The 12,577-nt window shown below is 39.9% G+C and overlaps 2 protein-coding genes and 2 non-coding genes across 4 annotated transcripts; all 4 read right to left on the bottom strand.

Annotated features, from left to right (window-relative positions):
• Window positions 1-207: 207 nt before the first annotated feature.
• Window positions 208-2,821, bottom strand: LOC115749359 (60S ribosomal protein L17-2-like). Its single transcript, XM_030686128.2, has 7 exons — window positions 2,663-2,821; window positions 2,520-2,556; window positions 2,288-2,328; window positions 913-1,143; window positions 726-828; window positions 566-633; window positions 208-458 (listed from the first exon to the last, which is right to left on the bottom strand). Exons 1-7 carry the CDS (start codon window positions 2,663-2,665, stop codon window positions 396-398), a joined length of 546 nt encoding a protein of 181 aa, XP_030541988.1. The 5' UTR covers window positions 2,666-2,821; the 3' UTR covers window positions 208-395.
• Window positions 1,288-1,416, bottom strand: LOC115749449. The gene has a single exon (XR_004016335.1). It is a non-coding gene; the product is annotated as a small nucleolar RNA snoR74 (small nucleolar RNA).
• Window positions 1,810-1,936, bottom strand: LOC115749454. The gene has a single exon (XR_004016340.1). It is a non-coding gene; the product is annotated as a small nucleolar RNA snoR74 (small nucleolar RNA).
• A 613-nt stretch (window positions 2,822-3,434) lies between the features above and the next one.
• Window positions 3,435-12,268, bottom strand: LOC115749358 (endoplasmic reticulum metallopeptidase 1). Its single transcript, XM_030686126.2, has 21 exons — window positions 11,849-12,268; window positions 11,452-11,537; window positions 11,171-11,272; window positions 10,610-10,716; window positions 10,252-10,352; window positions 9,910-9,997; window positions 9,427-9,515; window positions 8,926-9,065; window positions 8,663-8,819; window positions 8,446-8,581; window positions 8,216-8,312; window positions 7,881-8,010; window positions 7,559-7,618; window positions 7,293-7,411; window positions 6,558-6,682; window positions 5,529-5,753; window positions 5,201-5,361; window positions 4,580-4,740; window positions 4,144-4,226; window positions 3,982-4,067; window positions 3,435-3,664 (listed from the first exon to the last, which is right to left on the bottom strand). The coding sequence occupies exons 1-21, from the start codon at window positions 12,062-12,064 to the stop codon at window positions 3,521-3,523; spliced, it is 2,613 nt and encodes an 870-aa protein (XP_030541986.1). The 5' UTR covers window positions 12,065-12,268; the 3' UTR covers window positions 3,435-3,520.
• Between the last annotated feature and the right edge of the window lie 309 nt (window positions 12,269-12,577).

Below are 12,577 nucleotides of genomic sequence, written 5' to 3'. Positions count from 1 at the left end.
ACTGAGAGAGGGCTAATCAAATTAGCATATCCAGCATAATTCCACTTTTGCTTTTTTTTTTTTTTTGGTCAGAAGCATAATTCCACATCAAATAATGCTAAAAAAGTTGAATTTTTTTCAATTACAACTTAGAACACGGTACTGTTTTTTTGGGTCAAAAGAACACGGTACTTTAAGTCTAGTGTAGAGTTATAAAGATGGAGGAAATTAAAATATAGTACGCTATCCTCAATATTGCAAATAAAGTCGGACATAACAGCTGACGGAAAAATCACATTTGTTCCAAAAATCCAGAGTACATTCTATGGGGAAAACTGAAACGACTCTCTCCAAAAAGAAGGCCTGAGAGAACGGGAGTCTCTGTTGGGTGTGTCCTGGTTCATTTGGTGTTAACTTCATGCAGAACTCCTCACAGCCTGTGACCTCTTGGACTTGCTAGTGGCCAACTGGGTCTCCGGCTGATAAAAAAAATGACTCAACACATCAGCTAAACCAAAGATAACTTGGGTAATTAAGAGATGATCACAATATTCAACTACTTCGTATGTACATAAAAGAGACCCACCTCCTTCTTCACGGGTTCTTCCTTCTCGGACAAAATCAACTCGATGTGGCAGGGAGATGACATATAAGCTGTTCCGGAGAAAAAGGAAAGCGATTAATTTTCATTACTCAGAAAAAGGACAAACAGCATTGAAAAAACTGACAATCAACAGTTGACTTACGATTGATTCTTCCATGAGCACGGTAGGTACGGCGCCTTTGCTTCTGAGCCTGGTTTACCTGAATGTGAGAAACGAAGAGTGTGTCCACATCCAACCCCTTGACCTGATGACCATTTGCATGTATGTTAGTAATGAATAGGGTGAGGCACCACTACCACCAGCATGTTGCGATAGAGTTTGTAAGTACCTCAGCGTTACTCTCAGCATTCTTCAACAAATCCAGTATGAATCGAGCTGACTTTACGGGCCACCGTCCTTGTCCATTTGAATGCCTGTTCTTGGCCTGAGCAGTTCGACCAACACCACCGCAGAACCGCCTGAAGGGTATGGCTTGCTTGTGTGCCAGAACATCTTCCAAGTACCTCTTGGCCTTAGCCAAAGGCAACTTCCTTATGGCAAATGCTGTTTCTCTGGTATTCTACAATAGAGATGAGAACAGTGATAAATACCAAAACCTTATACTTCATGGGTTCACTAACAAACAGAAAGATTACAGTAAGCTTTGGCCAAGAAGAATTAAGTTACAGACACGAGGCAAGAGAAATTCAAGGCTATGAGTACTAATTGTTCCTTCATTTACTGAACCATCAGTCATTACATTATACAGAGGTTCACCCAATAATAATGAAATTGATTTTCCTAAAGTTTAGGAGAGCTCCATCCACAAGAGGCAATGAGGCCCTGCTTTTTTCTTCAGGATTCTTGGTAATAAGGGAAATGGAAACCAATCAATACCATGAAACCTATGTTGTTGCAATAACACTATTGTCATCTCAAGATAAACCATATTTCACCAGTTTCAGATTTTCCAAATATGTCCTGACAATTTACAGTGAACACTTAGATCACATAAATTATAAATATAGGACTTCAGTTTAAATAAAATTAGGGGACCTCGTGTACATGTCAAAACAACCAAACAGACAATGTGAAATAGCAATCCTACAATAGAGGCATCAAGATACACATTATTTTCAAACAAATATCCAAGAAGCTCGTGGCTAAATATGAAAAAGGAACTCATCCAGATTCCCTAAACAAAAGTTGCTTTGAAAGGTTTCTTTCGAAGAGGTCAAAGGGGTTAAGATGTAACACCATTTTTTGAACCTTCAGCCACAATATAAAACAGAGGTTCACCCAATAACAGTGTATAGATTTCCCTGAAGTCTACGAGAGATCCATTCACACAGGCAACAGATCCCTGCTTTTTTCATCAGGTAGGTCATCAACAAATCGTAACATCAGCTTAAGAAAGTTAATATGATCAGACACACTACGTGGCAGGTAATAGCATCGATCATAGAAATCATTTCTAACAATGATAGTTCAAATTTACACCCAAATTGACCAGCTAGATGCAAACATAGAGCAGTAACTCTTTCACGGTTCCCAGTCTTCGAGTCAATCTCACTCAAGAAACTCGAGAATAAGCATACGGTGAACAAGACAATCGCCCCGGATACGGGCAAAGGAGTATGTATAGTATGAACTGAATGTTTAAATTTTTTCAACTATTTACCGGAAATACAGATGAAATAGCAATAGCATGAGAACCATCGTACCTTGAAATGAACGCGCAGGTCGGAGCCCCTCGCCTTGCAGGCTGAAAAATGAAACAAGACCAACGGATCTCAAACATCAATTCTAGGAACAAACAAAACATCCTACCAATACTTGCAACAAGCTAAACGAACTGAATAGATCACTCCCAAATCAAGAGATCGGTATCGAACATCGCAGAGGATATAAGTACGGAGAAATCATAAAATCGGCAAATGAGGAATCGTCACGTACACTTGGTGGGATTGTCGGGCTCTCTCGAGTACTTCACCTGAAGAGATCAACGAGCAATCAGACGCAGTGAGATCAATGCAGCTACGACACGACAACAAATACGCAGAGAGAGAGAGAAACCAGAGGAGGAGGAGATGGGGTACCATGGCGGCTTCTGGTAGACGCCTCGATGAAGTAGGGTTTTCACTCGCTTGGAATGAGCAAGGAGGAGGAGGTAGCGAGACGGCGCTCTTTATATAAAAACGACGGCCGCAGAATGAAACCCTAATCTCCAGAGACGACTGGAGAGATTGGGTGAAGCGACCAGGGATATTGATCTGGGCCTGTCATGGGCTCTCGGAGGCCCAACCATTGTCGAGCTCGTGAGCATCTGAACATACGAGCAACGGCGCAAGTTCCATGGGCTTTGAACGCGAAACGCTGATAACCTACCACTTTCCACTTCAACTGCAGATCAGTTCGTTCTTGCGGATCGAAGCTATTCTCTAAGCACTCATTTGACAAGACTTGTAAAAATTAAGTACCGATTAGGGATAAAACAATAGTTTGAGCATACTCTAATGTCACTAAATTCGTCTAGATCGGAATTAACAATTCAATAATGCTTCTATGCTCTATGTTTGAATGAAACACAGAGTGTTCGTGGAAAAACCGAGTGAAGATCGTATTTGTATTCGAGAGGCTTCTTTCTAAAATTGAATGCATGTATGTTTATCTCATGCTCAGAGCGTGATATGTGCATATGAGTTGCTAGTCTCGTTTTTTATTCCTTTGATTTTCAAATTGTAAAGAGAAATTTGCATTGCAATAAATGGGTTATAAATAGATAATCTGAATCAATTTGGATGGAATCATTTATGATCCAATCCAAACCCAATGTATTTGGCAGGTCTATTGATAAGTGATGACAAATGGCAACACCAGTGCAAACTCCTGTTATTCACCAGCTAATTCAACATCTGAAGTCCTGGAAAGGAGAAATATACTTTGCATGAATGAGATTAGAAAGTGTAAGTGGACATGAAGTTCGAATACGCGATGACATCCACCCAGTCAGGAAAAACGCTCTTCAACTTTGCAGCTGCATCGACCAAATGTTGGTCCACCACATTGACATCAACTCTTAAATCCTTGGAACTGCTAGCCTGCGATTACAGCAAAAAAGTAACGATGAACATGTCATGATGCCAGAATCACAAATAGCAACTGAAGTCTCATCCGCACGGATCGCACTGTAGAGTGTAGCGAAAGGAAAAGCGAGTGCAACTGATGCAGACAATTTTCGCGTTCCAGAAATGATAAGAGAAATCAAATTTGTGTCAAAGGGACAAATGACATACAAGAGAATGACAGGAATAAGTGGGTAGGATCACCATGCAATGGACATTGCATGGTGAGCTTCAAATTCGTACAACGAATATGATTTCTTCCCGAACGTTCGAGTCAAATGCAGCAACATTACCTCTAGCCAGAAAGTCCAATTTTCATTACTATAGCCGCTCAGTCTGCATATGTACGATGGAGGACCACCACCGGCGGCCTCAGGAGCTGTAGCAATGCAACTAAGTGTAAGGGAAAATAGAATTTAGCCAAATTGAAGGAATTGAAGTGTTCTCCACTTAACCTGGAAGAGCCTCATCTGCAAATGACCAGCCAGACAGAGGACCAGTTATGTTGAGCACTGCAACCCACACCTCATTCAAAGAGCTAAAAGGGAGAACCCCCCGCCCAAAAGGGAAAAAAAGTATTTTAGCACTGCAGAGCTGACTTAGAGTTCAGGAAGTAAGAGGTTTCACTAAAGTAAACAGATCTGATGCACCAACAAACAACATATCAGCAAACTGATAAAACCCGCCTTTCTTTCCCACTAAATTCCCACTAAATTGAAGTCCTGCCAATTTTCGCTTGTCATGATGACCTATGAGGCTACGAATTCATAAATATTGTTCACGGTTGCTTGTATTTCAATCTGAAATCGGAGATAATGAGCCATGGGGTTTAAGGATGCGAAAATGTCTGTTCATCAATAGATCAACTATAGTACGGTTCGTTCTACTTACCCCAAGGAAAATTCCAAGTAGATTCTACGGAAACTATCGCCACTACTCTGTGATTTGTATGCAGATAGATGAGGGAAAGCTTGATGGTGCTTGAGAATGTCTTCACTTTGTGCAGGAACCTTTAAGCTTCGCGAAAACAAAAACGATACTGGGAAAATCCCCTGCAAGAGAAGGAAGAAAAATCCTCAGGCATCTATGAAATACAAAATTCAGATGAAACAGAAATTTGGATCTAGTATGCATTACAATATCAATATGTAGACGTACAACAAGAACTATTTCATTGTACCTCACTTTAAAGTTGACATGGATCGATTCTTCTAAAACCTCATTTTAATTTTGTAGCAGCCTAGATTAATTCATCCTCAACAATTACACGAGGTCAAAATGTTGGCTAGACAGTTTGCATCGTATGATCCACACGAAGCTGCTTTACAAACACACATCAAACTTCTTGAATAGACTACTAGACGAAGCTGAATGGGCCCAATTTGATCCTCCAATGTGGATCAATATACAGGAAATATCTGACTAACATTTCCCTTTACAAAAACCAATTAGGATTCATGAGTAAAGCAGTCAATTTGACAGCCGTTTGACTCCTCAGTTGTGGTTACATACCATCCAGTTCTCTCTATAAGACAGATTTGCAGCATCAAAAGAAAAATCTGGGCTGATGTGCATTTCTTTTGCCACTTCAGGCGCATATTTGAAAAGAAAAGGCAAAGGATTGGAATCCACTATGCCCAAATCATAACTGGAGTTGAGAACTTGATTTCCACCTATCAAATGGAAATGTGAAGTGTTGTTAGATAATCATCCGATGCTGCTTTCCATCTTAAGTAAGGTTCTACAATTCATCTACTATATGATGTAATCAAGAAGGCTGGAATTATGGATAAACTTCTGAAAGTAATTCTTCCGATTTTGAGTTTAGTTGCTTCGCTACCAGCAGTAAGGAAGGTATGCTGGAAAACAACCCTCTTAGGAGCATCTCTGCTGTATGGGAAAAGCTGGGAAGAAACTGCCATGGTAAGTACTGTAAGATGCACCAGGAACTGCAAGATAGAAGACTTGGCTAACCAACGACCACAGATAGGTATCAGAGGGCCCACACTCCACCCAGTTGCAAGCCCAGTTACAGCTGCCACTACAATATCAGGAACAAAGAACCCTGCAAAAAGTACTTGATGGCATCAGTCCTTTTTCCTTGAGCTTTTCTTGCTCAAGTAATGAACTTCTGCGAAGTTTCAACTATCGTTTATGTTAGAAAACCATTTTCACCAAAACTTTAAGCGATATCAGTACACAGATATAACAATGACTGCATCATTTCATTTTCATGAACATTTGCAGGGGAACTTCTTGCATCAATAGCAAAGTTGCCACCAAAGGCAAAAATATGAATCTGCCGGCAATTAACATGATGGTTTCTAGCAAGAGAACACGAATCACTTGAAGCACAAGCGTATGCCATTTTCAGATTAAAAAAATGGATAGTCGGTCTTATTTCAGGGTGACGAACCCATTTTGGCTTTGATGTAGGCACTGAAGAATGGGACTGGAACCGAAGCCAAACTTGCAGTTATGATGTAGTATATTGCCATCAAGAGAATCTCACTTCACTTTATATCATCTTTGATACCTTTATGAAAAGAAAGCTCTTACAATTTGGCTAGAACTAAGCACACGGAACAGACAGTATAGACAACTGAGACGATAATCACAAAAGCGTAGTTGCTGCACTTAAAAGAGGAAGAACAGTTGAAAGAGATGTTGATATTAATCCAAACTGGGTCTCTCTCTGGCATATCAGTTGCATGCACTTAAGATACAAGACAAGGTGACACGTCATCAGTTGCTGCCAAGTATGATGCGCATTACTACCATCGTAATCCTAGAATGCCAATTACTGAACACCTTACATTGCATATGTCAATGAAGGTCATCGGAAAAGATACAGGTCCAGAAAACTTGCCATAAGGAGGTGGAACAGAGCCCATCATACCCATCTTCTCAATTAAAAACTGGATAAGAAACCCGCCAAAATAGACAGAGTATGTAAGGCACGGAATTAGAGGTATCACGAAAGCAACAGTCGACCTGAAAGAAGTCACTCCAATCAGATTGTACTTCCTTATCATACTTACGAAAAATGAAATATCAGGAGGAATATAAAAAAGTAACAAGTTGCCGGAGAAGAATCGTGATAAATAGCTATTTTCAGAAGGGACAGCCGATCTATTCATGGCATGTAACAATCATCAAACTTCTCTAGATGAAACAGTAGAGTAGCCATCATATCTTACCGCCAATACTCAATTTTTGTTGAAAATCCTGAGAGAAAATTAACAGTGAAGTTCCCTTTCACTCCTTCGGAAACCGCAAAGGTTCCAAATCATCACTAAAGTTGTACAAAGCCGTCAATTATCAACCATCAAAGCTGACACCATTTTTACGAGAGTACTCAGCAATTAGTGCCGAAGGAAAACACCATTTCTAGGTTTTCTTGAAAGCTTACTGAAACCTCATCATGAGTTCCAAGCAAGAGTAGTTCTTTTCCTTGAAGAAGTTTAGGAGTCCCTTGGAGGATAACTCACAAAGGGCAAGCATCGAATATGCTTAGCAACTAGCCATAGCCTATAACATTCAAAGTGCTTTCCATGAAAAAATTTATAGAAGCATGCCATAGTAGAACTTTTTCAATCACTACCATGGTGAATGTCGACTGCTTGACCGAATTGCTAAGCTGAAGGATATCCAAGAAAGAAGCATTGCAGTGGACAACATAAAAGTCACGAATCCACCACTCAGCCCAGCTAAAAGGTAGGCCTGCAGTAACCAAAGTTGCTTTAGCAAGTTTTTTTTTGGTCAGATCAAGTTCAACAGTAGAATAAGTGAACATATTCCAAATTCACATTTAGCTCATTGACACCTTTCAACAAGAGGAAGTCATAAATTTTGAATCGTGTGACTTACCAACGTTACTAAAGAATAGAAACCAAATGCTCCCCAAAACCTTGCTTCATCAAAGAGCACCTGCATGAATATTTCAGTCATGTACTCAGTAGTGTCACTGAAGAGTCCAAAAGAACTTGCTTGCATTATCATGACGACTCTTCATATCACGGCATTATAAAGTATAATGAAGCAGGCAGACCTCAGTCGCATACATTCAATTACTATTTACCTGTTTTGCATGTCCAGCTGAAGTAATCATTCTCAAGGTTTGAAAGAATTGCACACAGATTAAATAAAAAGAAACAGAGCTTTGACAATAATTATTCAGAGTGGATCATACCTCCTTTGATAATTTAAGATTTGAGATCTCTTGAGAGAGAGGAAAGTTGTTCCAAACAATTCTTGGAACCAAAAGACCAACGACAGAGCTGGGGATGAACATTATGAAGGCCAAATATGGAGTAGCAAACCTGCATTTGGCTACAGCACATCATGCATAGCCTGCAATTGCCTATGTTAACATGAACACATGCCATAGTATCCCCTCACCAACCCGCACCCCACCTACTTTCTCTCTCCAGAAAGCAAAAAGGAAAAGCAGCAGGCTACACCTATCAAGTTTTAACGGTTGCCATCTGCTGAGATGATATGTGAAATCAAATGATGAGAACTCACCAATTCATTGCAAAACTTGAGAAGAGCAATCTCAGTATAGAGAAGACAACTGGAAAAAGAACCCCCAGTATGATACCAGCAGAATGGAGCATAGTCCCTGGAGAGAGCAAAAGATGTTGGTAAAACTTGCTGTAGACCAGGTACTTGAGCAAACAGTCATGACAAAGACAATGAAACCGCATAACATGAAAATGAGTTATAGCAGAAAACGGGTAGCAATCATTCTTTACCTTTCACAAAGTCACAGAGAATTGCAAACCAAGAACGAGAGCCAAAGTTTAGTAAATGCAAAAGGAAAGGCATGACGAAGAAGATGCCAATAGGAACACAATGGAGCACCACAGCCACCCTTCTAGGATAATATATCTGAAAAATCCACAATATTAGCAACCTTATTCATATAACCAACTATGAAGATACTCATTGACATATCTAAAAAAGTTGTACCAAAATCCAAGATAAATAATCAAAGAATACAGCCCGCTCATCCGATCCAGTAGATCCAATACGTTCTCTTTCATGAGCATTTCTCAACATAGAGGAAGTTGTGAAGGCCTTCATTAAGCTGAACAAATTGTCTCCACGTGCTTGGACACTTCCAGGTCTGTTTTAAAAAGTTTGGATTTATGAGGGAAAAAACAAAAAGGTCAAAATTATGTGATTTCTAAGACCATACATATCAGTACCAAAATAGCAGATTTAAGGCATACAATAGTCTGTCCACAGTGTCATATGAGGTATGGTAAAAATAACCACCAAGAAGAAAGATAATATCCAAGCCAGGAATGTTGCCATAATCTTGAGAAAATATTCGGTAATCCGTATCACCGGGAATTACAGGAAAAACATCCTGCACCCGAAGAGATAATTCACAAGTGAGACCAGCTTCTAGACCTCTGCAGCATATTAAGAAAACATAACCACTAAGAGAGAGAAAGAAAGGGGGGAGGGGGGGTTGTTAAATGAGGGACAGAGGAGCGAGAAAAGTTTGGCCTAAAAGACATTCAAAAGAGAGTACCACTCTATAATTAATCCTATAGCAGCAGAACCTCATAATCTTCTAACTTCTCATATATGATACACGTACTTCTTATTTAACAACCTGAAGATCTAACCCGACTCATATGTATAAATTGCATGCTTCTCTTTATAAATACTTGTAAATTATATACACGTATGTAACCCAATTATAGGAAAAGAAAATAAAGAACCTGAGCAGCACTATGTGCCATGGGATATATCGCTGATTCAGCATAAACAAGAGAAGGCCAAGAACCGGGTCCAGATTGGCACACCAAATCTGTTGAGAGCATTGAAAAATAAAAGATCATCAGGGATGCAATATCACCAGAAAAGCAGTTGAGCATGAGGAGAACTGCCATTTTATTATTTATATCTTGACGAGTTATCACAACCTGCAATTACTGATTCTGAAATTGAAGCAAAATTCCCCAGAACATTACCACTCTATTTATCTCTGTATAATTAATGCTTTGTAATATGAACAATCGAGCATAAGAATGAGGAGATAGATGTCATCCCATTGGAACAGTGGGAATAAGACACTTGAAAAGAGACTAAATGGAAATGGAGTTTCTCCTTTTATCATTTCCCCGTAAACTATTATATTTACATCTCAGTTAAGTGATGCTCTGTAATAAAATAGTTAAAGGACCCCTGCACTTTTCAAATACCAGGTCCTCCAGTTCCAGATGCTTCCACATTTATAAAAGCTCCAATTGAATCACGCCATCTGTGTGTCGTCATGAAGCCATGTGAACCCTGAAAATGATAAGCAAATAGCTTCATTAGCTGAATATGTTCAGAACATGCAAAGTTTAAGGTGATTCTATCTAACAACAGTTTGCTAATGGCCATTTTAGCAAGCAAAAACACCTTTTTGTCCGCAAGAACTTTAAATTTTAAAGAGAAATAGTGTTACTCAAACTTTTAATGTCAAAATAAGAACGTAAAAATAAATCAATTAGACTACCAGATTGAGAATTCATTGGCGGAGATATATAACTACCACTTACCAGCATAAAAAGTTCTTCTGCACCATTAAAAAGAAAAATGATGGGCCGAGGAGGAATCCAGTCAGCATCCACAATAAGTCTTGCTAGTTCCAGCATTGATGCTGCAATACGAGTGAGAAACCTTATATGATGCAGAAAATGTTTATCCAGGTTAATCATCAAAAAATCACAACTAAAGTACTGATACTGCGAAGAGAATGTAAAACTAATACAGAGCAATAAAATCAAGACTTTACAAGGAAGGATTGGCTAAATGTATACTTTTACACCTCCACCCTTTCTTTGGTTGCTTGGATCAACATGATAAAGGAAAATATTACCAGACACTTGATGAGAGCTCAATGGGATTTCCACATACCAACACATGAACCACAGTCACCAGCACCAGGAGAACCAAGTGGACTATCAAAATGCCCGTTGACTAGAAGGGATGGATCAGTGTCTTGTGAATATAAAGATGATATCCTGCCATTAGATCAAAATTCAGCTTAAAGTGATATCTCCTGATATGCAAGCATGGACGGATATTGGAAGCTTGGCCTCTCATTGCTTGATCAATTATTGTGTTATAAGCATTGGAAGAGGCCTCTCGAGGAAGACAAGGCATAAACCAGTTTGTCACCTCAACACAATTACAAGATATCTCTTCAGGGCTATTAAAGATGAAAATCATCTCCATCAATGGATTTTTTATACAAAAGCCGACCTCCGTAGCAAAACGAGAAAACGAAAACCACAAGTTTTTATTTTTCACATGGCCTTTCAGATCTTTCATGTAATTTATAAAGAAAGGGAGGAGGGAGCCTCCGCGGCAAGGAGCTCCATGCATCAATAATTTGGTGAATAAATCTTGAAATTTGGAAGGGGGAGAAGCCACAACCATGCAGTCAAATTCCAGACATTGCCATGGGTAAGTTACCTGGCAACAACATTTGTGTGGTTTCTGTACCCAAGTGAAATGCTGTGGCCTAAAAACATCATGTTGAATGATCCGGCAACAGTTGACTCCTCAACCTCGACTCTGCGTAAAAGTTTCTGAGAATAATTTGGCGGAAGTAGCGAGTTTGTAGAACTTGACAACTTCTAAGATAAACAAATAGCAAATATAATACCTACCGAAAAGGAAGGACCAAAAAGAGACACTCCAGAAAAGAAATTGCAAATTCAATCAGATTTCAAGATATAGGTGCAACACATTACTTTAACTTAGGTCCCGCTCGATTCTTAAACATCTCCAACTGCGATTTGATATATCGAGCAGCTTCTTGTAATCCAGGAGTTCCTTCCTATCAGCACCAGATTGAAATGCTGCATTAAGCTAAACGCAAACTGAAGATACAAGGATTACGCTATTCCACGGCAACTTCTGCTTTCACTTACTCAACCGAGCATGAATTTCCCACTGGTGGACATTTTTTGCCCGAATTAACCAAATGCCGAATCTTCTGTTAGTCATGCTCTATTTCACCTACCCGAAGTCTAATTAACGCAGCAGAAAAATTCTAGTTCCAGATATTATGGCATGAAAACACATTCAAAGTCAAAGCTAAACAGCCGCGCCAAGAGAAGAGCAACAAAGAACGACCAGCTGACTCACCTGACGGCCGCCGATGTCCTGCGCCAGCACGCGGACGTGCTCGACGGCTCGAGCCTCGGAGAACCGATCGGGGGGAGCGTCGACCCCGAGCGGGTCTACGAACTTCATTTGGACCCTGTGGTACACGAGGATCGACATGAGGCCGTACATGACCGCCAGAGAGAGGAGCAGCTTGAAGCCCGGAGCGTCTCGGGAACTCCAAAAACTCAACGCCATGTTACTCTCTCTGGCTTCGCCTCCTCAGCTCTGCGGAGCAGGCTCTCTCTTCGCGAGAGACGCGATCGGCGGCGCGTGCTTGCGTTCGGTGTGTGCTCGGCTCGCGTCTTAGATTGAACGTGCGTATCCGATTGGAGGATCAATTGCTTTCTCGGGAATTAACGAATAGAGTTGAAAGCTCGAAACAATAGAGCAGGGACAGTGGGGTCGGTCGAGGTTTCTGGTGATATATGCTGGGGGATCTGTCCGGAAAGAGTTCGCGGGTGGGCTGCCACGTGACGTCGTTCCGCATCTACCCCGTGTCGTTTTTCTTTTTTAACATTATTTATTCTGAAAATACTCACTCATATTTCTTACCATAATTAATTAATAAAAAATTATTTTTATTTTCTATAGCGATTTATATCTAAATATTTTCGTGATTAATAAAAATATTTTTTATTTCATTTACTTTTTAAGCGACATAAGTTAGTATTTACAAAAAATATTGTTTTTCACGAAATAAACAAAACT

The sequence above is a fragment of the Rhodamnia argentea genome, chromosome 6 (assembly GCF_020921035.1).
Source record: "Rhodamnia argentea isolate NSW1041297 chromosome 6, ASM2092103v1, whole genome shotgun sequence".
NCBI classification, from domain to species: Eukaryota; Viridiplantae; Streptophyta; class Magnoliopsida; order Myrtales; family Myrtaceae; genus Rhodamnia; species Rhodamnia argentea.
The sequence above is the reverse complement of the archived record's forward strand: the minus strand, read 5'-3'. Positions and strand labels throughout refer to the sequence as shown.

Excerpts from the sequence above, each read along its gene's own strand:
- LOC115749358 (XM_030686126.2), bottom strand. The coding sequence starts at position 12,064 with ATGGCGTTGAGTTTTTGGAGTTCCCGAGACGCTCCGGGCTTCAAGCTG. Across the intron at positions 10,717-11,170 it reads CACACAAATGTTGTTGCCAG|GATATCATCTTTATATTCAC; the intron begins GTAACTTACCCA and ends ATCTAATGGCAG. Across the intron at positions 8,582-8,662 it reads ATTATTTATCTTGGATTTTG|ATATATTATCCTAGAAGGGT; the intron begins GTACAACTTTTT and ends TGGATTTTTCAG.
- LOC115749359 (XM_030686128.2), bottom strand. Across the intron at positions 1,144-2,287 it reads ACCTGCGCGTTCATTTCAAG|AATACCAGAGAAACAGCATT; the intron begins GTACGATGGTTC and ends TCTCTATTGTAG. Across the intron at positions 634-725 it reads TGCTCATGGAAGAATCAATC|CTTATATGTCATCTCCCTGC; the intron begins GTAAGTCAACTG and ends TCTCCGGAACAG.